We start from the raw sequence: 27,645 nt of genomic DNA, 5'->3' as shown, positions 1-27,645 counted from the left end.
AACTTATTGTCATTTCTTATCATGGAGTGATGTAGATCAGTGTACAATTTGCTTTTTCTTAGGCCGGGTTCACATTAGCGTTCGGGGGCTTTGCGGAGGGCTGTGTACGTCCGCATACTTCTGCATGCGTTGTTTTAACATTGGGTACGCAGGACATGCGAATGTATGCGGATGTGTCGTTTTGACACACCCATCGTCCGCACAAAACGTTCGGTCGGTGGGCGCGTCAAAACAACGCATTCGCATGTCCTGCGTACCCAATGTTAAAGATAGGTACACAGAACGCATGCAGAAGTATGCAAAGTAGGTGGGGCTTAACAGAGGACGTACGCAGCCCTCGAACGCTAATGTGAACTTTGCCTTACTTGGTTTGTCTTGTTGTTTTCTACAGGTTGTTACTGTTCCTACATCTTTTCCTTGCTCTTATCTGTAGGGGACATTTTCTGCCTTGTGACTTTTCACATTATGGACACAAGTTTGTTGACGTTTCCATTCTGGCTGTGAGTTCTCATACAGTCCTCGCCATTGTCGTTGTACGTATTTGTAATTGTGATTTTATTTAGTCATTTTAGTTTTGTCCATTAACGCTTGCATTTTTTTTTTGAGTATGATCAGTAGTCTTCCTTTTGATATCTATATGTATATATTGTCACAGATTTATTTTGAAAAAGCCTTTGTGGTTGAGACCATTATGTTTTTTGGAGCTTTGCAGCTATTAAATCTATTGAAGCATCACATGAGCTTTGCGTCTGTATTATTGTGCTGGAGTCTCAGACTGTGCCATCCATACCAGAAATACAGCATTCTAAGCAAAAAGGTGGTGAAGTAATCCATCTCGTGGGATCATGAATAAAGGGAGAATACATGCATTGGATCTGATTGTCCACCTTTACACTGGTTATATGTCTGATTGATGGCAAATACGTTTTAATTGGTTTCTTTTCCGAAGTGTGTGTGATGCATGTGTCAAACTGAAATGGTGAAATTCTCAAGCTGCCATTGTCAGTTTAGAATTGCAGCAGTTCTGGACTTAAAATGTGCAGTAAATGTGTCCAGAACTAAGTGTTCTGAGCCAATATAACTGGAGTGGATTGTTCTGTATCTGGTGGACAAAGATGGCAGGAAAATAAGTGCTGTGCTGTCACTTGTTGGAAAGTGGCTTTCAGGTCCTTTTTTTCTGGTGTTCTATTGGCCAACAGTTTGTGTTGGTTGTAGTTGTTGTATATTGAGATGGATCTCTGATGGTTGTGACTTTATAATCCTGGAATGTTAGATTTGAAGGGACTTCCAGGGTCAAACCCCCTGCTCAATGCAGGATTCCCCGTCTCAGACAGATGTCTGTCCAGCCTCTGAAGTCTTCCATTGGAGGAGAACTCACCACCTCTCGTGGCCACCTGTTCCACTCATTGATCACCCTCACTGTTCTAAAGTTGTTTCTAATATCTAATCTGCATCTTCTCCCTTTCAGTTTCATTCCTTTGCTTCTCATGTTTCCATGTGCAAATGAGAATAAGGATGATCCCTCTACACTGTGACAGCCCTTCAGATATTTGCAGACAGCTATCAAGTCTCATCTTAGCCTTCTTTTTTGCAAGCTAAATATTCTCAGATCCTTTAACCGTTCCTCATAGGACATAGTTTGCAGTGTGCTCACCATCCTGGTTGCTCCTCTTTGAACTTTCTCCAGTTTTTCAGTGTCTTTTGTCTGAGTGTAGAGGAATAGAGGTGCATAATGACTTCACCTGATGTAAACTCTATGCTTCTCTTAACCCCTTTACCCCCAAGGATGGTTTGCACGCTAATGACCAGGCCAATTTTTACAATACTAACCACTGTCCCTTTATGAGGTTATAACTCTGGAACGCTTCAACGGATTCCGGTGATTTGGACAATGTTTTCTCATGACATATTGTACTTCATGATAGTGGTAAAATTTCTTTGATATTACTTGCATTTATTTGTGAAAAAAATGGAAATTTGGTGAAATTTTTGCAATTTTCCAACTTTGAATTTTCATGCCCTTAAATCACAGAGATATGTTACACAAAATACTTAATAAGTAACATTTCCCACATGTCTACTTTACATCAGCACAATTTTGGAACCAAATTTTTTTTTGTTAGGGAGTTATAAGGGTTAAAATTTGACCATCGATTTCTCATTTTTACAACGATTTTTGTTAGGCAGAAAGAACAGACAACAGCAATTCATGATTTTTTTTTTTTTTTTTTTGGGGGGGGGGGCGGCGTTTATACCGTTCTGCGTTTGGTAAAATTGATAAGGCAGTTTTATTCTTCGGGTTAGTACGATTACAGCGATATCATTTATATAATTTTTTTATGTTTTGCGCTTTTATACAATAAAAATTATTTTATATAAAAAATTATTATTTTTGTATCGCTTTATTCTGAGGGCTATAACTTTTTTATTTTTTCGCTGATGATGCTGTATGGCGGCTCGTTTTTTTGCGGGACAAGATGACATTTTCAGCGGTACCATGTTTATTTATATCCGTCTTTTTGATCGCGTGTTATTCCACTTTTTGTTCGGCGGTATGATGTTAAAGCATTGTTTTTTGCCTTTTTTTTACGGTGTTCGCTGAAGGGGTTAACTAGTGGGACAGTTTTATAGGTCGGGTCATTACAGATGCGGCCATACTAAATATGTGTAATTTTATTGTTTTTTTTAATTATTTACATAAAGAAATGTATTTATTGGAACAATATATATATATTTTCTCTTTATTTAGCATTTTTTTTAAAATGTTTTTACCCAGTGTAATATTTTTATTTTACTTTTTACATTGTCCCAGGGTGGGACATCACTATATAAAGTCAGATCGCTGATATGACACTTTGCAGAGCACTGTGTCAGATCAGCGATCTGACAGGCAGTGCTGGAGGCTTCCGGTGCCTGCTCTCAGCAGGCACTGACAAGCTGCCTCCCTGCAGGACCCCGTGGTCATCTTGGATCCGGGGCCTGTAGGGAGGAGATGCGCGGAACAACGCGATCACATCGCGTTGTTCTGAGGGTCTCAGGGAAGCAGCCCTCTCCCTGCGCGATGCTTCCCTATGTCACCGGAACGCTGCGATCTTGTTTGATCGGTGTTACGGGGTTAAAGGGCCGGGAGCGGTCCGTGACTGCTTCGGGCACATAGTGCCGGATGTCAACTGTGATAATCAGCTGACACCCGGCCGCGATCCCCCCGTGCGCGCGGCTGATCGCATATGACGTACTATCCCGTCGATGGTCATACGGGCCCAGGTCACCTCGATGGGATAGTACGTCTAATGTCAGAAAGGGGTTAATATATCCTAGAACTGTGTTTGCCTTTTTTTGCTGCTGCATCACACTGTTAACTCGTGTGCAGTCTGTGATCTATTAGTATACCCAAGTCTTTTTCACACGTACTGTTGCTTAGTTGTATTCCTCCAAGTCTATAGATGTAATTTTCATTTTTCTCGCCCAGATGTAGAATTTTGCATTTCTTTCTGTTAAATACCATTCTATTAGTCGCTGCCCATTGTTCAAGCTTATCTAGATCCTTCTGAATCCTTTGTCTTCTTTAGTGTTCGCTATCCCTCCTACGTTTGCCTTGTCTGCAAATTTGATCAGCTTTTCTTCAGTTCCCTTATCTATATTGTTTTCAAAATGTTGAATAACACTGGGAGCAGGACAGAGCCTTGTGGTGCCCCGCTTGAAAAACTCTTTCAATTGAATGTTCCAACATATCTGACCACACTTTGAGTCTGATCACTGAGTCAGTTAGGAATAGAGTTGAGTGAATTTGTTCGGGTTCCCTCTTATTTGTCAAGCTATAGTGCTTGCCGAATAAGCTGCACAGGGAACCCGGCTTCAATGGCCGCAACTGCATGTGTCGCGGCTGTGTCACAGTCACAGCACATGCATGGAGAGCCTGTTTGCTGGGCTCTCCATGCATGTGCTGTGACACAGGCGCGACACATGCAGTTGCGGCCCAGGAAGCCGGGTTCCCTCTGCAGCTACTCGGCAAGCACTATAGCTTGACAAATAAGAGGAAACCCAAACAAATTTGCTCAACTCTAGTTATGAATTCAGCTAACAATAGCCTTGTCAATCCCATACTTGGTCATTTTTTCAATAGAGATTGTATGAGATAATTTATCAAAGTTGAGATATACTATATCTACTACAGTTCCCTGATTCACCCAGCCAGTGATTCAATCATAGAAGGAAAATAGAATAGTCTGGCATGACTTGTCTACTACAAACCCATGTTGGCTCTTGTTAATTACTGTAGATTGTAAGGTGATTGTGTTGTGCCTTGTATTCTTGCATTGCATTGATGAGGCTGGTCCCAAACCACACAGTAGTTTAGTATGCGTATGTGGAAGGCCCCTGGAGTGGAGATGTAAAGTGGCCTGAATCTGGGATTGTGATGTGGCTAGGTAAGTTTGTGCTGAGCTGATACACAGCCATGTGTAAGGTTGGATCTCAGCATGGCAGCTCTTAGCTTGTAAGCTCTTGAGGTCAGCACTGTGGCACATATCAGTGATATCTTTTCATTTAGTGGCAGATGTGTAACAGGTGATCAGGGGTCTTGTCCTTGATCATGCATTTATCTGTTTGTTGAGATTTTGTGTAGAGCTTTTTTTTGCTTATAGTTCTTGTGAGGTTTCATGTGCTTCTGTATTTTTACAAGAATGTCAGTCGTGTTAGTTGTTGGTAACCAGGGGTCTATCAGGATAGAGAAGTGTCTAACTCTTCTGGGACAACTAGCTGTGGGTGATCTTGTGTTTGGTTGATTTGAAATGTGTGTTTGACAAATGTGTAGGTGTCTGGGTTGGCTTGTGAGTGGGGTGTGATGGACACTTTGAGCTTGGATGGAGTAAGCATATGGGGCAAGTGCAGTTGTTGGGTGTTATGGGAGTTGAAAGGTGGGTTTATTGTGAAGGTTTTACTAATTGGAAGAGGGAGTTGTGCAGCATGTTTGTTGTCATTTGAAGGGCAACATTTGGGGAGTGTGGCAGAGGGGATGTCTGCTATAGGCAGGAGGTTTATGAGGAGTTAAGTTGTGAGGATGTAAATGCTGGCTTTAGTGGGTGTGAGTAGGGTTGAGCGACTTTACTTTTTCAGGATCGAGTCGGGTTTCGCGAAACCCGACTTTGTCAAAAGTCTGGTCGGGTGAAATCGGCCGATTATTTCGGAAAGTCGGGGATCCGACCGAAACACGAAACCCAATGCAAGTCAATGGAGAATCAAAGTCGGCAGTGAGTGGAGGACAGGAAAACACCAACAGAGCCCATTTTAATGCCAAAAACATCAATTCTTGTTACTTAAGCTTGTCAATCTTAATTTACCTTATAATAATAGTTAGCCATTGAAAATTTGGGGGTCATTTGGCAACAGTTGTGGGGGGAGTAGGGCTGGCTCAAGTTTTTCGTGGGCCCAGGAAACGCGGACTACTGTTGTGAATTCCGTTCTCGGACTCCCTCCTGTGGTCATGAATGGTACTTTGGTTAGTTCTGCTCTTGGACTCCCTCTGGTGGCTTTGAGCGGAACTGCTGGTCACTGAGGTTGGCTTTGTCAGCTGCTCTCGTTTATTGCTTGCTGGCTTCCTTATTTAACTCCACTCAGATCGTTACTTGATGCCAGCTGTCGTTGTTTCAGTATTGGTTCAGATCTCTCTTGGACTTCTCTGAGGACCTGTCTACTCCAGCAGAAGCTAAGTCTTTGCTAGTTCATTTTTTGTTACTGCTTCCTGAATATATTTCTTAGTACTGCTATTTCTACTCCAGCTTGCTATTATGATATTCCCTTGCTAGCTGGAAGCTCTGGGGTGCAGAGTGGCACCTCCACACCGTGAGTCGGTGTGGGGAGTCTTTTTGCTTACTCTGCGTGGCTTTTTGTAGTCTTTTGTGCTGACCGCATAGATCCCTTTTCTATCCTCTGACTAAATTAGTGAAGTCTGGCCTCCTTTGCTAAAACCTGTTTCATTCCTGTGTTTGTGACTTTCCTCTTAACTCACAGTCAATATATGTGGGGGGCTGCCTTTACCTTTGGGGAATTTCTCTGAGGCAAGGTTAGGCTTCTATTTCTATCTTTAGGGGTAGTTAGCTCTTAGGCTGTGAAGAGGCGTCTAGGGAGAGTTAGGTACGCTCCACGGCTATTTCTAGTGTGTGTGATAGGAGTAGTGTTTGCGGTCAGCAGAGTTCCCACTTTCCCAGAGCTTGTTCCGATTTCTAGTTTACTCATCAGGTCATTCCAGGTGCTCCTAACCACCAGGTCCATAACAGACTATGTCACGGAGGTGGAGCAGGGAGAGGTAAGTATTTCAACTTTGCAAGTGCTGTGATCCTGAGCAAGCAGGGGGGGCACACTCGTTCGCATTGCCACTGGCACAAGGCCCCTCAAAGTATGGCATTGTGATTGACGGCGGGGGCGCCTCCCACCGGCAGATACACTTTTGCGTACTATGAGGGGCCCTGTGCCAGTGACGTCGCCAACGAGTATGCCCCCCACCTGTTGAAGGAATGAAGGAACCTGCACTTTCATCTGCACCTTCCTCTTTGTCCCCGTGTAAGGTGGTATAGTATGCGGGAAGGGGAACTAGACTTTCTGCAGGGTCAGATACTGGCTATGTAGAGTGCAAGGGGAATGTAGTGGTCTGGGTCAATGTACCGGCAGACTCATCTAGCAGTGGCTGGGCAATGGGCAGGATGAGAAGGAAACACAGATATAGGCCCAAAGAATAAAGTAGGCTAAATGCAGTTCAAAATTGGTAACAGGAGTAACAGGCAGCACTGCTTTGTTCAGTGGAGAACAGCAAGGAGCGGCAGACACCGTTAGTAGGCCCAACCAAACCAGTAGGCCAAATGCAGTTTTAAAATTCCTATAGGCCGAAAGCCTGAAGATTGAAGCTCAGGAGAAAAACACAGGATAATACCAAGGAGCGGCAGACACCGTTAGTAGGCCCAACCAAACTAGTAGGCCAAATGCACTTTAATATGTGATATCGGCTGCAAATTGAGGCTCTGCTTTGTGCAGTGAAGGACAGCTGTATTGAGTGGCGCAGACAGACAGAGGTAGTAGGCCTAAATTAAAAAGGTTGGCTCAATGCAGTTTAAAATTGGTTACAGGGGTACACAGGCGGCAGAGCGTTGTTAAGCGGAGGACGATTGTCAGGACTGGAGTGGCCCAGACAGACTTAGTAGGTCTAAAATAAAAAAGTAGGCGCAATGCAGTTAAAAATGGGTAACAGGGGTACACAGGCAGCATTGTTTTGTTAGGCGGAGGACGATTGCTAGGAGTGGCGCAGACAGACTTACTAGGCCTAAAATAAAAAAGTTGGCTCAATGCAGTTTAAAATGGGTAACGGGTACACAGGCAGCATTGTTTTGGTCAGCGGAGGACGATTAGTAGGAGTGGCGCGACAGACTTACTAGGCCTAAAATAAAAAAGTTGGCTCAATGCAGTTTACAATGTGTAACAGGGGTACACAGGCAGCACTGGTTTGGTCAGCGGAAGACGATTGCTAGGAGTGGCGCAGACAGACTTACTAGGCCTAAAATAAAAAAGTTGGCTCAATGCAGTTTAAAATGGGTAACAGGGGTACACAGGCAGCACTGGTTTGGTCAGCGGAGGACGATTGCTAGGAGTGGCGCAGACAGACTTACTAGGCCTAAAATAAAAAAGTTGGCTCAATGCAGTTCTAAACTGGTAACAGGAGTAAACTGGTGGCACTGCTTTGTTCGGTGGAGGACAACTGGAATAAGTGGCTGACACAGTATGTTGGCCTAAATAGTAAAGCGGGCTAAATGTCTGCAAAAAAAATGTTGTAAATAAACAGGTGGCAAAGCAACGTACAGGGGTGGGTTCCTCTGCTGAGTACCAGATAGTGGTAGTTCGCGCACAGTATTCACAGGTCAAAATGGAGGGCATGGTCCCTGTATATATTTACTATCATCTCTCAATTTGTATTGGCAGTGCCATTGAAGGATTTAACAGCACCGACTAAACAGCGGTGGAGCACTGTTTGAGCTGGGGGGGGGAAACACTCTCTCGTGGGCGGCGGTACTGGCCCAGGGCCCCTCATATTACGACGGTGTGTCTGACGTTGGGTGTGCACCCCCACCGCCAGAGACACTTAATTGTACTATGAGGGACCCTGTGCCAGTGCCGTCGGCCAAAAGTGGGCACACCCACCTGTCCAGGCAAACGGCACTCGCACGGGTGCTTGCACCAAGTGGTGACCACGGGCCCGTGGGGGGAGTCAGCCCATTTAGGGAGGTGTTAAAAATGGCCTATGGTGAACATTCAGCAGCAGCAAATGGAGGAATTGGAGCAGTCAGTAAGAGGAGTCCAAAAGCAAGACCTTTTTAAAGGAAAGCTACGTGTCAACAGGGGAAGGTGGGGCAAAAGAATTTGAAATCCATGATTGGTTCATTTTAATGAAGGTTAGATCATCAACATTTTGGGTAGCCAGACGTGTCCTTTTTTCGGTCAGTATTGAACCAGCAGCACTGAAGACTCTTTCTGATAGCACACTGGCAGCAGGGCAAGCGAGCTCCTGTAATGCATATTCTGCCAATTCAGGCCAGGTGTCTAGTTTAGATGCCCAGTAATCAAAGGGGAATGACCTGTGAGGGAGAACATCGATAAGGGAGGAAAAGTAGTTTGTAACCATACTGGACAAATGCTGTCTCCTGTCACTTTGAATCGATGCAGCTGTCCCTGTCGTGTCAGCGGTCATTGAAAAATCACTCCTCAACCTTGTCATAAAACCCCTCTGTCCAACGCCACTTCGGATTTCTGCACCACAAGCACCTCTGCCATGTTGCCCCCTACGGCTCGTGTGAGAACCATCACCGCCGCTGTGTGCTGGGAATGCCAGAACCAAACGGTCTACAAGAGTTGCTTGTTTGGTAGCCAATATTTGCTCTAGGTTCTCATGTGGCATGATATTTTGCAATTTCCCTTTGTAGCGTGGATCCAGTAGGCAGGCCAACCAGTAATCGTCATCGGTCATCATTTTGACAATGCGGGGGTCCCTTTTTAGGATACGCAAGGCATACTCAGCCATGTGGGCCAATGTTCCAGGTGTCAATTCACTGCTTCTGGTGGGTTGAGGAGCACTTTCTTGCAAATCTACATCACAAGTGTCCCGCAAGAAACCTGTACCAGACCTTGCAACGGCACCAGTTTCTATTGCCCCCTGCGAAGCTCCCTCCTCCCATACATATTCATCCCCATCATCCTCCTCCTCATCCTCTTCGTCCGCCACCTCGTTCTGGACAGTTCCCTGACCAGACAATGGCTGACTGTCATCAAGGCTTCCCTCCTCCTCGGCTGCAGACGCCTGCTCATTAATGTGCGTCAAACTTTGCATCAGCAGACGCATAAGTGGGATGCTCATGCTTATGATGGCGTTGTCTGCACTTACCAGCCGTGTGCATTCCTCAAAACACTGAAGGACTTGACAGAGGTCTTGTAACTTCGACCACTGCACACCAGACAACTCCATGTCTGCCATCCAACTGCCTGCCCGTGTATGCGTATCCTCCCACAAATAAATGACAGCACGCCTCTGTTCACACAGCCTCTGAACCATGTGCAGTGTGGAGTTCCACCTTGTTGCAACATCTATAATTAGGCGTTGCTGTGGAAGATTTAGCGATCGCTGATGGTTCAGCATATGGCTGGAGTGTACGGGCGACCGGCGGATGTGCGAACAAAGTTTTCGCACCTTCAGGAGCAGGGCTGGTAACTCCGGATAATTTTTCAGGAAGCACTGCACCACCAGGTTCAAAGTGTGAGCCAAGCAAGGTATATGTTTAAGTTGTGAAAGGGCTATGGCAGCCATAAAATTCCTTCCGTTATCACTGACTACCTTGCCTGCCTCAAGATGTACACTGCCCAGCCATGACTCACTTTCTTGCTGCAAGAACTCGGCCAGTACTTCCGCGGTGTGTCTGTTGTCGCCCAAACACTTCATTTCCAACACAGCCTGCTGACGCTTACCACTAGCTGTTCCATAATGAGACACCTCGTGTGCAACACTGGCAGCTGCGGATGGAGTTGCCAGGCGACTGCGCTCTGTGGACGAGCTGTCTCTTCTGGAGGAGGAGGAGGAGGAGGGGTGTCGAACGCCTACTGCCAACTGTTTCCTAGACCGTGGGCTAGGCAGAACTGTCCCACTATGGCTGTCCCCTGTGGACCCTGCATCCACCACATTAACCCAGTGCGCCGTGATGGACACGTAACGTCCCTGGCCATGCCTACTGGTCCATGAATCTGTGGTGAGGTGCACCTTTCCACTGACAGACTGCCTCAGTGCATGGACAATGCGGTCTTTGACATGCTGGTGGAGGGCTGGGATGGCTTTTCTCGCAAAGAAGTGGCGACTAGGTAGGTTATAGCGTGGTACTGCATAGGCCATCAGGTCTTTGAAAGCTTTGCTTTCGACCAACCGGTAGGGCATCATCTCTAACAAGATTAATCTGGCAATATGGGCGTTCAAACCCTGTGTACGCGGATGAGAGGATGAGTACTTTCTTTTCCTCACGAGAGTCTCTTCTAGGGTGAGCTGGACAGGAGACCTGCAGATGGTGGAACTAGCGGTGGTGGTGGACATGGCGGATTGAGAGACAGTTGGTGATGTTGGCCTACATACAGTGCTTCCTACCAATAACCTTCTGATTCCCTGCATGCTTTGGCCTTGCGACGATCCCTCCACATTTGCTGCTGGTGGTGTCCGAACCGGTGGGCTTACAGTGAGGGAAGCAATGTAGCGTTGCTGACTACCTTCATTCTGACCAGGTGCACCAATGGTACAGGACGTTTGGTAATTAGTCCAGGCTTGCAAGTGCATGCTGGTTAAATGTCTACGCATGCACGTTGTATTTAAATTTAGAAGATTCTTCCCTCTGCTAAAGGTCTTTGAGCATTTCTTACAGATCACTTTAGACTGATCATTGGGATCTTGGTCAAAAAAATGCCACACTGCACTCTTCCTACTATGGAATTCCTTTTCAGGCATTGCACGCTGTGCAACTTTCAGCGGTTGGCCACGCTGTCCTAAAACTGTTTTTGTCACACGTTTTGGGCCTGATACGGGCCTGGCTGATGACAGCTGTTGCGATGTAGATTGGTGTTGCTGCGGATAACCCTCCTCCGCTTGTGAGCTAGTGCCAGCGGAACCCTCTTCCCCCAATGGCTGCCAATCTGGGTCAAGAACTGGGTCATCTATCACCTCCTCCTCCACAATGTCATGTGCACCTTCCTCAGTGTCACCGTGTAAGCCGGTGTTATAGTGTTCGGGACAGGGCACCATAGTCTCATCAGGGTCAGATTCTGGCTCAGGAAACTGCGAGGTCAATGTAGTGATCTGAGTCAATGGAACAGCATCATAATGTAGCTGTGGCTGTGCATCAGTGCACTCCATGTCCGATTCTTCTTGTAATGGGCAGTGTACAATTTCCCTTTCTAACCCTGGTACGGTATGGGTAAAGAGCTCCATGGAGTAACCTGTAGTGTCGCCTGACGCATCCTTCACTTTTGGTTTGGGAGAAGGACACAAGGAAACGTCTTTTTCCGGACCGGAAGCATCCACTGACGACTGGCTGCTCTTAGATTTTGAACTTTGGGAAGAGGAGGCGAAAGAGCTAGAGGCTGAGTCAGCAAGGAAAGACAAAACTTTTTCCTGCTGCTCCGGCTTTAAAAGCTGTTTTCCTACTCCCAGGTAAGGGAGCCTTTGAGGCCTTGTGTAGCCAGACGATGACGCAGGCTCAACACCTCCAGCCTTAGGTGCTACTGTGCTTTTGCCACTACCACCAGATGCAGCACCACCACCACCATCAGTACTAGCTGGCAACCCCCGCCTACAGCCTCTTCCACCAGACTTCCTCATTTTTTTTGGGGGGAGACACTGAACCACAACTCTGTCCCAGTGGTATAACACAACACTATGAACGTGGCAGAAAGTGGCTGCCTGATATACGACACACTAGCAGTACAGCAGAATATAAACTGTGTGAGAATTACTATCTCACTTTTGGGGGGAGACACTGAACCACAACTCTGGCCCAGTGGTATAACACAACACTATGAACGTGGCAGAAAGTGGCTGCCTGATATATGACACACTAGCAGTACAGCAGAATATAAACTGTGTGAGAAATACTATCTCACTTTTGGGGGGAGACACTGAACCACAACTCTGGCCCAGTGGTATAACACAACACTATGAACGTGGCAGAAAGTGGCTGCCTGATATATGACACACTAGCAGTACTGCAGAATATAAACTGTGTGAGAATTACTATCTCACTTTTGGGGGGGAGACACTGAACCACAACTCTGGCCCAGTGGTATAACACAACACTATGAACGTGGCAGAAAGTGGCTGCCTGATATATGACACACTAGCAGTACTGCAGAATATAAACTGTGTGAGATTTACTATCTCACTTTTGGGGGGAGACACTGAACCACAACTCTGGCCCAGTGGTATAACACAACACTATGAACGTGGCAGAAAGTGGCTGCCTGATATATATGACACACTAGCAGTACAGCAGAATATAAACTGTGTGAGAATTACTATCTCACTTTTGGGGGGAGACACTGAACCACAACTCTGACCCAGTGGTATAACACAACACTATGAACGTGGCAGAAAGTGGCTGTAATTATTATAAAAAAAATAAAGAAAAATTACTGCAATAACAAGCTTCCTACAATGATCTCAGGACAAGTATGGCAGCAATAAAAAGGACTGCTGAACAAAAAAATTGGTAGACAAATAAACAAGACAGGTAACTGTGCAGAAAGGAGCAACAGGATTTTTGCTTTGAAAAAAGCAGTTGGTTTGCACAGCACCGTGCACACAGCTATGCAGCTGCTGCACTAAAATACGACCTCCACTGTCCCTGCACAAAAAGGTGGTGTGGGACAGTGAAAATCGCTGCAGCACAAGCGGTTTGGGGGTTTATATTTCCTCCCTAACTCTGTCCCTGCTTCTGACTAACTGCAGCAACCTCTCCCTATGCTCAGATCGGCAGAAGTAAGATGGCGTTCGGCGTGCACGCCCCTTTATAGCCCCTGTGACGCCACAGAAAGCAAGCCAATCACTGCCATGCCCTTGTCTAAGATGGTGGGGACAGAGACCTATGTCATCACGCTGCCCACACTCTGCGTCCTCCTTCATTGGATGAAAAACGGCGGTAACAGCGTCATACGAAACGCGACTTTGGCGCTCTGATCGCCGACCGCATGGCCGATCCCACACTAGGATCGGTTCGGGTTTCATGAAACCCGACTTTGCCTAAAAGTCGGCGATTCATGAAAATGACCGATCCGTTTAGCTCATAGCTAGGTGTGAGTGTTGGAGAGAGTGGGGATGAAGGTTTGTGTAAGTAAGTGTTAGTGTGTTGTTTGTAGGGTGGTGTGTTTTGTGATGTTGGTAAGGATTATTTTTTAGTCATGGTTTTAGGAAGGTGGTTTACTTTGTGTCAGAGTTTACTGGGTCTTTGTTATATTTCTGCTGTGCACTTAAAAAGCTGCACTTACATGGGCTGCACCATAGACCAAGGTCAGCATAGACCTAGACCACCACATTTATACCTCACTGATTGGACTCAACACTCTAAATGCCACCAATCACAGCAAAGCCTACAATATAACACAGCCACACAACACACACATTGGCTAATTCACCCAGCAACAACAAACACATAGATGGATCAAACAAATAAAAAAACACTAAATGAACGGCCAACTCACAACACAAGTTAACATTTCTTTTGGGAAATAGGGCTTTTCAGGCTCACACGCCACCTCCTCATTTTTTACAGCCAGACATTAAATTAGGCAGTTCACACAAAACCAACCTTCCTTTGGCCACAATAACTTCCATGAAGCAGGAATGCAGAGAACATCAAACACACTCAACCTTTGCAGACATGTTAACAATTGCACAAGCTTCGGTCTTCTCATTTGGAGATTAAACACTCATGGCAGCTCACCACACACAACCTTCATTCTCATCAGAGATAGAATGTAAGTCCGCAAGGACAGGGTCCTCTCCCCTCTGTACCAGACTGTCACTGTAAACCTGTTTACTGTAAACGATATCTATAACCCTGTATGTAACCCCTTTCTCATGTACAGCACCATGGAATTAATGGTGCTATATAAATAAATAATATTAATAATTTGTAATATGGAAGCCATCAAATCACACTCATTGAAAAAAAAACAAGGAGCCACTAAACAACCAAACACAGCATGTGGAAACAGACACATGGCCTTCATCACCATACAACAAACCCCCCAAGATGCCAGAGGCTACTAATAAGTCAGAACAACCCCACCACACCCTAAAGGTACCTTCACACGAAGCGACGCTGCAGCGACAACGATGCCGATCGCTGCAGCGTCGCTGTTTGATCGCTGGAGAGCTGTCACACAGACCGCTCTCCAGCGACCAACGATGCCGAGGTCCCCGGGTAACCAGGGTAAACATCGGGTTGCTAAGCGCAGAGCCGCGCTTAGTAACCCGATGTTTACCCTGGTTACCAGCGTAAAAGTAAAAAAAACAAACAGCACATACTTACATGCGTCCCCCAGCGTCTGCTTCCTGACACTGACTGAGCTCCGGCCCTAACAGCACAGCGGTGACGTCACCGCTCTGCTTTCACTTTCACTTTAGGGCCGGCGCTCAGTAAGTGTCAGGAAGCAGACGCTGGGGGACGCATGTAAGTATGTGCTGTTTGTTTTTTTTACTTTTACGCTGGTAACCAGGGTAAACATCGGGTTACTAAGCGCGGCCCTGCGCTTGGTAACCCGATGTTTACCCTGGTTACCAGTGTAAAACATCGCTGGTATCGTTGCTTTTGCTTTCAAACACAACGATACACAGCGATCGGACGACCAAATAAAGTTCTGGACTTTATTCAGCGACCAGCGACATCACAGCAGGATCCTGATCGCTGCTGCGTGTCAAACGAAACGATATCGCTAGCCAGGACGCTGCAACGTCACAGATCGCTAGCGATGTCGTTTCGTGTGAAGGTACCTTTAGTCAAGACACCTCAACAGAAACACAACAAAACACACAATGTGAAACCCCCCACCCATACACCAGTAAAAAGACAAACCACAAGCAGTAGACACACACACACACACACATCATAGGCACTCAAAACCAACAGCCATTTCTATTGGGGCTCTTCTCCCCACTGTAAGTCAATTAAATCAATAAATAAAAATGTTGCAGCATGCTTAGGCATAATCAAACCCGCAGGAACCACATGTTACAGCACACTGGATGGGATTACAAAAAAACCCATGTTCACTATGCAGCCACAGACATCTACGGATCACCCTCACAGACAACAATGCAGCATGTTTCCAGATCACAGCATGTCAATTTCTCTGGCAAACACCAATAGAATGTATTCAACACAGTGAATCCACACAGTTCATTGATCACATGAGCATTTACCTGCATTCAATAGAAGGCAGCACTTTAGACACACCAAACATACACTGCACACTGCATCCAAAGCGCAGCTAGTTCCAGATCATGTGCCCCCAGCCCACTCACTTTAGGCTACTTTCACATTTGCGTTTAAATCCGCAGCGTTTAAAACGCATCCACAAGTGGTTGAAAAAACGCATGTAAAAGTGCACAAACGCGGCGTTTTTTTAGACGCATGCGGTAGCGCATGCGGTTAAAAAAGTACGCGTTTACATGCGTTTTTTTCCTGCGTTTGCGTTTTAATATCCGCATGCGTTTTGTATTCCTATATTCATCATTAGGGACGCATGCGTTTTTGTTTGATCGCGTTTTGCCGCGTTTGACGACGCAGTGTCTACACATTTTTTCTCGTGGAACGCATGCGTTCACGAACGCATGTGCTTGTAAACGCATGCGTTCATATAGACAGCAATGCGTTTTTTTGCCGCAAACCTTGCGCAATCGACCACATGCGTTTCCAGGCGGCAATTTGACGCCTCTAAAAATTACTACATGTTGCATTTCCGCGACAAGCCGCAAACGACGCATGCGTCGTCAAACGCGAACTAACAAAAACGCATGCGTTTTTAATGTTAAAGATAGGAATACAAAACGCATGCGGATATATGCGGTAGAAACGCTGCGGACACAGCCGCAAATGTGAAACCAGCCTTAAAGAGCATCTGTCACTGTCAGGACGGTCTACCATCCAAACCCATATACAGAAGTATTCTAGCTCAACGAAGTGTCTTTACATGATCTCTAGCCAGCAATATCTGATTGCAAACCACATTTTGGAGTTAGATGTAAATAAGCTGTTAAAATCTATGGGCAGGGCAAAAATCTCCCTGAAAGTCCTATTTCAGAGCTTACTATCAATTAGAGCAGGGGTGGGGAATCTTTTTTTCTACCAAGGGCCATTTGGATATTTATACCATCCTTCGGGGGCCGTACAAACTCCGCCCACAAAGTACATCCTCACTCAGACACTGGTGTCAGGACGTAATCTTTCATTGCATGCCCTTCAGTGTTCAGTAGTGAGCACTGCATGTGTGTGCTAACAGAGCAAGAAGAAATTAACGGGCTGGTTGTAATCAAAATACACCTCTGTCTAAGAATGCGGTCCCTGAGAATCTGCCCGGGGGCCTGATAAAAGGTCATCAAGGGCCGTAAATGCCCTGAGGTTCCCCACCCCTGAATTAGAGGGTTATTACTAGAGATGAGCGAATTTGCTCGGGTTACCTCTTATTCGGCAAGCTATAGCGTTTGCTGAATAAGCTGCACAGGAAACCCAGGTACCTGGATTGCGCTGGACAATCAGCTGATCGGCGCTGCAGCTGCATGTGTCGCGGCTGTGTGACAGTAACAACACATGCATGGAGGGCCTGTGTGTTGGGCGTCTTCTGCAGCCAGGTTATGTATTATTAAGTACTTTCTCTCTCCTCTTTGTCACTATTTAATGATTGAATAGCACTATGCACCTTAAAGGGAACCAGTCACCCCTAAAATCGAAGGTGAGCTAAGCCCACCAGCATCAGGGGCTTATCTACAGCATTATGTAATGCTGTAGATAAGCCCCTGATGTATCCTGAAAGATAAGAAAAAGAGGTTAGATTACACTCACCCAGGGGCGGTTCCGCTGCGGTCCGGGTCCGATGGGCGTAGCGGTCCGGGGCCTCCCATCTTCTTACGATGACGTCCTCTTCTTGTCTTCAGGCTGCGGCTCCGGAGCAGGCGTACTTTGTCTCCCCTGTTGAGGGCAGAGCAAAGTACTACAGTGCGCACGGGCCAGGCCTCTCTGACCTTTCCCGGCGCCTGCACACTGCAGTACTTTGCTTTGCCCTCAACAGGGCAGACAAAGTACGCCTGTGCCGGAGCCACAGTGTGAAGACAAGAAGAGGAAGTCATAGTAAGAAGATGGGAGGCCTCGGACCGGACCGTGACTCCCATCGGATCGGACCGTCCCTGGGTGAGTATAATCTAACCTCTTTTTCTCATCTTTCAGGATACATCGGGGGCTTATCTACAGCATTACAGAATGCTGTAGATAAGCCCCTGATGCCGGTAGGCTTAGCTCACCTTCGATTTTGGGGGTGATAGGTTCCCTTTAAATCTGTGTACTGCGTTAACTATACTTTGGTAGAAATACTATATACAACTACATGCAGTACTAGTGAGCACTGAAAACAGCACCATTATTATATGAAGGGTGTATAAGGTTTTGTATGAGGAGTGGCCTTTTTGGTTCTTTGGCTCTCTTACTACTATGTGATTCATCTTGAAACTATCAGCCACTTGGTTATCACTTCCCTACAATATTTTTTGATGACTAGACTAACACAAATGGTTTACTTGACTTTCCTTTAATATCATTTAATTACTTAATTTATTACTCTAAAAGGTCTAATGGTATAGGGAGTTATTATTCATTTGAAAATCCTGCATTTATGTATTTACGTTGAACTTTACAAGCACCAATCGGATGAACATTTATTTTCAAAAATGGATTTTTATCCATGTTGATTCTTTCTTTGTTCTAACTTAGCAACTACAGACCAATTCATCTAAGAGGAAAATAATAGTGTACATCTATATTTTGGCAATAATATTCCTGTGTTTGCAGATCCATTTGGTGTTTACCCACTGAAAAATATATCCTTTAAAACCAGTGTATAAGCTATAGTGTTTAATAAAGATTCTTGTAATTTTTTAACTTACTTGGCATCTGCTTCCTATGTGTTTATATGTACAGTATTCAATGTGGAAGAGCCATTATTAGCTAGGCCAACTTTTGTGTATTTTGTTTATCATATAAACACTACTGACAGATTCCCTTTAATAGCCAGATGGCAGAGCAATGCCTAGTAGCAGCAGATACTAAATAATGTACACAATTAGGCCATAATTAATAAAAATTATTTATTTTTGGCAATAACAATTATTACACAAAATTGAGATGGAATATTAGCAGCTTCTCACATAAACTCAATAAGTACAAAACACATGATCCCTGATCTGACAGCAAGTCCTGTTAGTCCAACACAAAATACCTCATGTAAGGCACCGCTGGGGGATATGCTCACAAGCTGCCATCATCACACTAGCACCTGCACACAGACAGACACAGATTTACGGACATGAGCAAATCCCAACAGCCACACACAAAGAAGCCTCCCCCCCACATGAACCATTACATACAGAAAATGGTGGACAGTGGTTGTGGGAAATAACAGCTACAGGTCCAACATCACTCCTCAGGGACACAGTAACTAGTCCAGAGCCAGTTGACATATTATAGGGCCCACTCGCCTCTCAGGGGGCCGCTCCACTCACTGCAATGCCAATACTGTGCTCCTTCACACTCTCAACACTTGGATGATGGCCTTTTTTTAATGGAGCTGAAAGAAATATCATAAACAATTAGTGTAAAAGATAGCAACAAAAACACAAATAGACAAACAATACCAGCCCAAGGTTTTCAGCCGCTTATAGAGGACTAGTTGCCTAATTTGCATCAGGGGACTTATGTGATTGACACCTACACTAATATGCAATGTTGTTGTCCCAGCAATGCTGTTGCTCTTCAAGAGTCTCATTTGCCCGTTGTTGTATTTGATGTTGTGCCTTTGCTGCTTTCCTTTCATGGTCATACTTTTTAAGAGGAGCCATGTTGGCGTTGATATTTGCTTTTTAAAGGGGTTTTCCCACGAACAAAAGTTAATTTAAAAAATTGTCTGTGTCTGACCGTGTACTGAACATACCACAGCTCCTGGGCAGGGGAGGAAGCAAAAGACAATACCGACATTACAGCAGGAGATCGCAGAGGATACATTTTGTGAGGTAAAATGTTTTTTAAAAACAGTCAGTGAAATATTTTACCTCACAAAATGAATCCACTGTGTTCCCCTGCTGTAATGTCAGTATTGTCTTTTGCTTCCTCCCCTGCCCAGGAGATGTGGTATTCTCCGAACACGGTCAGACACAGTCAATTTTTAAAATGAACTTTTGTTCGTGGGAATACCCCTTTAATGTGACCGGCTTCCTCTCCCTGAGTGTGTGAGTTAGTGTGTGTGTGTTGCGTACGGCATATAGAGTGTGTCTGTGTGGTGCGACGGTGTTCCGCTGGTGGTACCGCGCAATAGGTTGGTACGAGCAGCAGTTTCCATATTGTGACACCCATCACTTGGGTGTCCCAATATGGCGGTTGGTGAACTTCCTCCTCTTGGAATTCTGGGATACGGTGACATCTGGACAGAACAGGAAATGAAAACATTACAAGGCAATTATACAAATAGATGGGGTGTACGGTGTATTGAACACAGTTACACTTACACTGACACAAGAAAGTAGAATGAATTCACAGCACCGCAACGTAAGGACATATTTCAATTAATAGCACAGCCATTAGAAAGCTCTACAGACAAATGACTTTAAAGGAGCGCAACACCTCTTACCCCAAATTAGGCCAAACTAAGTCCAACTGCCACATCAGTCATAACCACCCACCCCCCATCCCACCCTTCACTAAGGCCAAAATTACCACTGATCACTATATGGGCCATTATTACACTTCATCCACAAGCTGACAACAACACCCTCACTCAGACTCTGCTGCTTATGCTCTTACCAACATTAGCTGGATAAATGCTCCGTCTATGCCAGGGGGTCCCACACCACCAACTATGCCATTCTGGGCCACTCCATCTACTGACACAATCACTTGCCTGTGTGCAACTCTTTGGATTCATTCACATGTCCATCTTTGGCTATTATAAGTCACAACACTTCAAGCCACATTCACACATAAGGTTCCCATCTCCTAAGTGCCAACTGGAGTTAAAGGGGACCCCCTACTATATTCCTAAAAGTGCAAGCTCCTCTTTATTGCCTAACATCTATTGAGCATTTAGTGAAAGTATACAGTTGTGCTCAAAAGTTTACATACCCCGGCAGAATTTTTGCTTTCTTAGCCTTTTTTCAGAGAATATGAATGATAACACAAAAACTTTTTCTCCACTCATGGTTAGTGGTTGGGTGAAGCCATTTATGGTCAAACTACTGTGTTTTCTTCTTTTTTTTTTTTCGAATCATAATGACAACCCAAAACATCCAAATGACCCCGATCGAAAGTTCACATACCCCATTTCTTATTACCAATTTGGCAAACAAAGGTTTCTGGACCAAATATTAAGTTCGGTTTTTCTATTGTATCAAATACTTATTTCAGGAAATAAAATGCAAAAAAAAAAATATGTAGAAATCATATAATTTGGCTTTCTGGATTTAGTTTGGAGATTATGTCTCTTACAGGTGAAGGGTGCGAAAAAAATTAAACACCTTTCCATTCTTTGTAAGTGAGAAAACTTGCACAATCAGCAGTGTATCAAATACTTATTCGTGTGTGTGTGTGTGTGTGTGTGTGTGTGTGTGTGTGTGTGTGTGTGTGTGTGTGTGTGTACATATACAGACTATTCCTAGCACTAAGGCTACTTTCACACTAGCGTCGTACTCAGCCCGTCGCAGTGCGTCGGGCCGACGTACCGACGCTAGCAGTGAATGCGCCGCACAACGGGGGCAGCGGATGCTGTTTTTCCACGCATCCGCTGCCCCATTGTGAGGTGCGGGGAGGTGGGGGCGGAGTTCTGGCCGCGCATGCGCAGTCGGAAATGGCGGACCGTTGGCACAAAAAAATGTTACATGTAACGTTTTTTGCTGCCGGCGGTCTGCCAAAACACGACGCAACCGTCGCACGACGGTTGCAACGTGTGTGCATACGTCGCAATGCGTCGCCAATGTAAATCTATGGGGAAAAAACGCATCCTGCAGACAACTTTGCAGGATGCGTTTTTTTCGCCAAAACGACGCATTGCGACGTATGCAAAAGAACGCTAGTGTGAAAGTAGCCTAAGACATGTTAGAACTGTCTCACCCGCCACTAACAGAGTCTCACTGCAGCAGCCACTTATGTTACAGACACTAAGAACTCACTAAGAAATGAAATTAGTCATTCTTTATATCATCAGGGAGAAGTTCTGACTCCCTAATCCCCCCAATACCCCGCTAATAACCCCAGACTACAGACCTCCAGCTTTACGCTGCAATTTTTCGTAAAGGAAATTAAACCTGACACGGCATCTTTAATCTGCCAAACAGAACCTGACAGGATATAAAGTAAGGAATGTCCTATCTCCAGACAGCACACTCAGTATCGGAGACCTCAGCATCACCGACTTGGGTGAGCCAAGGAATACAGCCCACCTAGAGAGTCAACCCCCACCCCAATACACACAGTACTACTACTGGGAATGGATCCAGGAATGAGGCCTGATGTGATTAGCTCTACTCAGATGAATGGACTTGCCTGGCTACAATGCATACTTCATTAAGTAACCGGGTCAGAAAGACCTTTCTACTCGGTCACTACACTGCAGGGGACTAAAAAGGAAGTGGTGAAGTCTGTAGCGGCTCCCACCGAGGAGTGCAAATAACCACACACAAATCATTAACTCAGCACAACACAGCTCAAACTCCCACCAGCAGAGACCCTCAGAGCCACCACCACCTCCAACACCATGAGAAGACCCAACAACTGAATATTAAGTTGCACTTATGGCATCCTGTACTGTACTCCAGAGCTGCGCTCACTATTCTGCTGATGCAGTTACTGTGTACATATGTACATTACATTACTAATCCTGTACTGATCTTGAGTTACATCCTGTATTATACCCCAGAGCTGCACTCACTATTCTGCTGATGCAGTCACTGTGTACATACATTACATTAGGCTACGTTCACATTAGCGTTAAGCTAATGTGCGTCGGGTTTGCGTCGGCGACGCAGCGGCGACGCATGCGTCATGCGCCCCCTATACTTAACATGGGGGACGCATGCGTTTTTTTTTGTTGCGTTGTGCCACACATGCGTCTTTTTTGCCGCAAGCGTCGGACCAAAAAAACGCAGCAAGTTGCATTTTTCTTGCGTCCGATTTTCGGCAAAAAACGACGCATGCGTCGCAAAACGCAGCGTTTTTGCGTGCGTTTTGCCGCGTTTTTGCGTGCGTTGTGCGTTGCGTCGCCGACGCAGCGGCGCACAACGCTAGTGTGAACTTAGCCTTACTGATCCTGGGTTACATCCTGTATTATACCCCAGAGCTGCACTCACTATTCTGCTGATGCAGTCACAGTGCACATACATTACACTACTGATCCTGAGTTACATCCTGTATTATACCGCAGAGCTGCATTCACTATTCTGCTGATGCAGTCACTGTGTACATATGTACATTACTGATCCTGTACTGATCTAGAGTTACATCCTGTATTATACCCCAGAGCTGCACTCACTATTCTGCTGATGCAGTCACTGTGTACATACATTACATTACTGATCCTGTACTGATCCTGAGTTACATCCTGTATTATACTGCAGAGCTGCACTCACTATTCTGATGGTGCAGTCACTGTGTACATACATTACATTACTGATCCTGAGTTACATCCTGTATTATACTGCAGAGCTGCACTCACTATTCTGCTGGTGCAGTCACTGTGTACGTTCATTACATTACTGATCCTGGGTTACATCCTGTATTAAACCCCAGAGCTGCACTCACTATTCTGCTGATGCAGTCACCGTGTACATACATTACTGATCCTGTACTGATCCTGAGTTACATCCTGTATTATACCCCAGAGCTGCACTCACTATCCTGCTGATGCAGTCACTGTGTACATACATTACATTACTCATCCTGTACTGACCCGGAGTTACATCCTGTATTATACTGCAGAGCTGCTGAAGCGATGGCCCGGGGACCACCACGGTGCAGGAAGACTACTGTACACAAGATGAGGTGCAAACAACAAAGGATAGATTTATTGGGAGACAGGGAATGGAAGGGACAAGGAAGATGCAAACGGGTTTACAATAGTAAAAGATAATGCACATGAGTCAACTTGTATGTAAAATAGCACGATACTTAAGCAATTGCAAACTCAGAACCTATCTCATAATCAACTTTGCACAATGGAACATATATATATATATATATCGATGCTACTCTGCATATAGCCTCCCTGGCCTTTACTACACAGGCCACACGGCTACCGTGCTCTAACTGCTGAAGTCTTCACTAGGCCCTAACTGGTGCACCAGACAGGAACAGACTCACGGTGACGTTGGGGACACAGGTCCAGTCCCAGGGGGCCCCCGAAGTCCTTAACTGTGGTACACACGGGTTCCTGTCGGCTCTGTAAAGCGTGGTCTTCTCTTTGCTCCTGGAAACCGTAGGTCCCCTTCTCGCTATCTTTGTGGCTTCACAAACCAGCGCAGAACAGCCACCCTTTGCTGTAGCCGGGAACGTCTATTTAGCAAACGCAGTTCGTCTTAAGCTGTGTAATCTTTCCTGCAGCAAAAGTCTCTTCTTTGCAGATAGCAAAGCACCCAAAGTTCTCTCTGTTCCCTCTGGAAACTTCTCTCTCTACGCTGCTTCAGCTCCACCCCTTCACTCAGCCCTGAGCAGTCCATAGCAAAACAAGAGCAGGGGAGAACAGCAGAACATACCATCACATAGACGAGGGGGTGCAGCCCCTTAAAGTGACAGCGTGTTTCTTATTATGCATAACAGCATCACCCTCTTACATGCCTCCCTTCTTAATGATGGTCGTCCTCGGCCATCACAGCTTCAGGGTAAAAGTATAATGGAGGAGACAACAAAGGTATACAAACAGACAGAGCACACTGTTCTACATATCGGACTGGTGGAACCCCTGCATTAGACCTCTGGGATCTCCGAAGCTCTTGGCTGTCAGGCAAGGCTTGACTATCTTCCAGAGGAACACTTGTTGCAGGGGACACTGTGAGCTCTTGTCTGGTCTCATCCTCACATGGCGGTACTGGTACATCCATGGGATTACCGTTTCTGGGTGGCTGAGGACCCCCTACTGTGTCAGGGATGGTCCACCACTCCTCATCGATTTGGCCATCAGGCATGACAGATTCAGGAGGTGGAGTGGCGCCTTCAGGCGACAATGGCGTAGAACAGACCTCAGACCGGCAAGGCCGCAGCATATTTCTGTGAAGTACTCTAGGGGCGGATGCCCCATTCTCAATCTGTACCTTGTAGACAGGGCCGTTAGCATACACTCTCTCGATAACCTTGTACGGCTGTACTTCCCATCTCTCACTTAGTTTTCCCTTGGGGCGTTTCTCTCTGACCAACACTCGGTCTCCAGGTTGGAGCGGTAACTCTTGAGTCGGTTTGCAGGCCGTATGTTCTTTTTCTTGCAGTTGCTGACCCGCCAACCGCCGTATCGTTTGCAAACGTTGTCGATGCTCTTTCACCCATGAGGTGACATTTGGCTCCATCAGCTCCTCTGGCTGTTCCAGATTCAGCTCAATGATCTCTCGTCCAGCTCTTCCAAACAACAGTAGATAGGGGGTGTAACCCGTGGTGGAGTGGACCCGATTGTTGTAGGTCCAGACCAATTCCGGCAGATAGTCTGGCCAACACACCTTCTTATCCTCTTCCAATGTTCTCAGCATCTGAAGCAAGGTTCTGTTAAAGCGTTCGCAAGCTCCATTGCCTTGAGGATGATATGGGGTGGTCCGGGACCGCTCGATGCCATACATGCGATACAATTCTTCCATCACCTTGCCTTGGAAACACGCGCCTTGGTCGGAGTGGATGCGCTTTGGGCACCCATACACCCGGATGAAGTCTTGGCAGATGGCTCGCGCCGCCGATTCCGCAGTCTGGTCTCTAGTCGGGGTTACTACTGCGAACTTAGAAAAATGATCGGTCATCACCAAACAATATTGCAGCCCCCGGGCCGAGTGTCCCACGAGGAGATAGTCGATCATCAAGACTTCCAATGGCTCCTTAGTTTGTATGGTCTGGATGGGTGCCCTCTGTTCAGTACTCTTAATGAGGTCACATACTCGACACTGCCGGCAAACCTCTTCCACCACAAGCTCCAACCGAGGACAATAGACATGCCGCTGCAACCATTGGTAGGTCTTTGTGGAGCCAAAGTGCGCTCCGAATTCATGGGCTTCTTTAGCTATTTCTTGAGCCATTCTTCCTGGGATGACCACTTGCCACCTTACTTCCATATCTTTTGGCTGTTGCTTCTTACGATATAGTACTGACTCTCTCACTTCCAGTCTATCCCACTGGTGCAACACACTCCTCATTTCAGAGTCCAGATCATCTCTTTCTTGTTTGCCAGGCTTCCGCTTTTGCGTTACCCACCATTTCATCTGTCTCAGCCCTTCGTCTTCATCCTGAACGTGTCCCCATTCTTCATTGGTTCTTCCCAGGGACCGAGGTAATGCGCAGGCCTCCCTTCTTGACTGGGCCACAACCATCGGGGGCTTGAACTTATTAAAGTCTGGGGTTTCCTCCTCTTCAAGTTGTTCATCAAGATCCCCCACTGGAGTCTCCACAGGCACTCTGGACAGCCCATCCGCATTTGCGTTTTCGGTAGCAGAGCGATAGCGAATAGTAAAGTCGAACTTGGCCAAGCGAGCCATCCACCATTGTACTAAGGCCCACAGTTTAGCATTCTCAAGGTGGGCTAGGGGATTATTGTCTGTTCGAACTTGGATTTTTGTACCTGTCAGGAAGCCTGCAAACTTTTCTGTCATGGCCCATACCAGAGCCAGGAGCTCTAACCGGAAGGAGCTGTAATTGTGAGGGTTTCTTTCGCTGTCTCGCAGGGACCTGCTAGCATACCCGATGACTCTCTCATGTCCATCCTGTATCTGAGAAAGTACTGCACCGAGTCCATGTAGGCTACCATCGGTGTACAACAGGAACGGTTGATTGAAGTCTGCGTAGGCCAAAATCGGGGCCGAAGTAAGGGCATCCTTTATAGCCTGGAAGGCCTCGTGTTGTCCCTGTGCCCAGGGGATGCGCTGGGTCTTCGGCACTCCAGCGGTCCCCCTCAGCAACTCGTTGAGGGGACCGGCCAACTTCGCGAAGTCTTTAACAAACCGGCGGTAGTACCCCGCTAGTCCCAGGAAGGCCTGGAGTTCTCTCACTGTTTGAGGGACTGGCCACTTCTGGATAGCAGCCACTTTTTCTGGCGAGGGTAGGACTCCATCTTGTGACACTATGTGACCTAGGTACTCGATCTCCCTCTTGAAGAGGTGGCATTTCTTTGGCTTCAACTTCAGGTTATGAGCACGCAATCTTCCGAGTACCTGTCCAAGCCGGGCAAGGTGATCTTCGAAAGAGGATGAAAACACAATGATGTCATCCAGATAGATCAGGGTAGCCTCAAAATTTAGATCTCCCAAACACTTCTCCATCAGCCGTTGAAAGGTGCCTGGGGCATTGGAGAGCCCGAAGGGCATCCGGTTAAACTCGTACAGTCCCATAGGGAGGATGAAGGCGGTTTTCTCTCTGTCTTTCTCTGCCACGGCTACTTGCCAATACCCGCTTGCTAGGTCCAGGGTGGAGAAGTACTTGGCTTTCCCCAACGCTGTCAAGGATTCCTCGATGCGGGGCAACGGATACGAGTCTCGAACAGTGCAGGCATTGAGTTTCCTGTAGTCTACACAGAACCGGATGGTCCCATCCTTTTTCTTGACGAGAACCACCGGGGCTGCCCAAGGGCTCTGACTACTCTGCACCACTCCTGAATCCAGCATCTGCCGCAGTAATGTTTTCACCTCTTGGTACATCTTGGGTGGGATCTGCCGGTATCGTTCTCGAATTGGACGAGCTTCCCCTGTTGGGATCTCATGCGTGATGGCTTCAGTACAGCCGAAATCTTCGGCGTGACGGGCGAATGCGGCCTGATTTTCCCACAGCATAGTTTCTATTGCTTGCACGTGCTCAGGGCCCATAGCCTTCACATCCACTTCCATTTGTTCAAGGATGACCCGTCCACTCCACTCTGGGGATGGTGTCTCTTCACCTCCCGCGGCAACTGCTAGGGTCCACCCCACGCCTTCTTTCGGTGATAAAGGCATCTCCTTCTGACTCACCACTTCACCCTTATGTAGGTACACCAGGGCTAGATCTGTCCCTCGTGGCAAGGCGACCTCCCTGGGGCTCACATTCAAAGCTCTTATGGGGACATGTCCTCGCTGGACCACAGCTATCGTGCGAGCTATCATGACTTCTTGATCCCCTC

The 27,645-nt window shown here is 46.4% G+C and overlaps 1 protein-coding gene across 15 annotated transcripts in view; it reads right to left on the bottom strand.

The window, feature by feature from the left end:
• Nucleotides 1–18,395: 18,395 nt before the first annotated feature.
• The window catches only part of CEP128 (centrosomal protein 128), a 261,366-nt gene continuing 252,116 nt past the window's right edge, over nucleotides 18,396–27,645 (bottom strand). For 14 of the 15 annotated variants that reach the window (XM_077267464.1, XM_077267459.1, XM_077267455.1 and 11 more), the window contains one exon: nucleotides 18,400–18,897. In XM_077267464.1, coding sequence (XP_077123579.1) covers nucleotides 18,812–18,897 — 86 coding nt within the window. In that variant the 3' untranslated portion in view covers nucleotides 18,400–18,811. Of the gene's footprint in view, nucleotides 18,898–27,645 lie in introns of all 15 variants that reach the window. The other variant, XM_077267465.1, reaches the window with a different exon arrangement.

The sequence above is a fragment of the Ranitomeya variabilis genome, chromosome 1 (genome assembly GCF_051348905.1).
Source record: "Ranitomeya variabilis isolate aRanVar5 chromosome 1, aRanVar5.hap1, whole genome shotgun sequence".
NCBI lineage: Eukaryota > Metazoa > Chordata > Amphibia > Anura > Dendrobatidae > Ranitomeya > Ranitomeya variabilis.
This window is presented reverse-complemented; position numbering and strand designations above follow the sequence as displayed.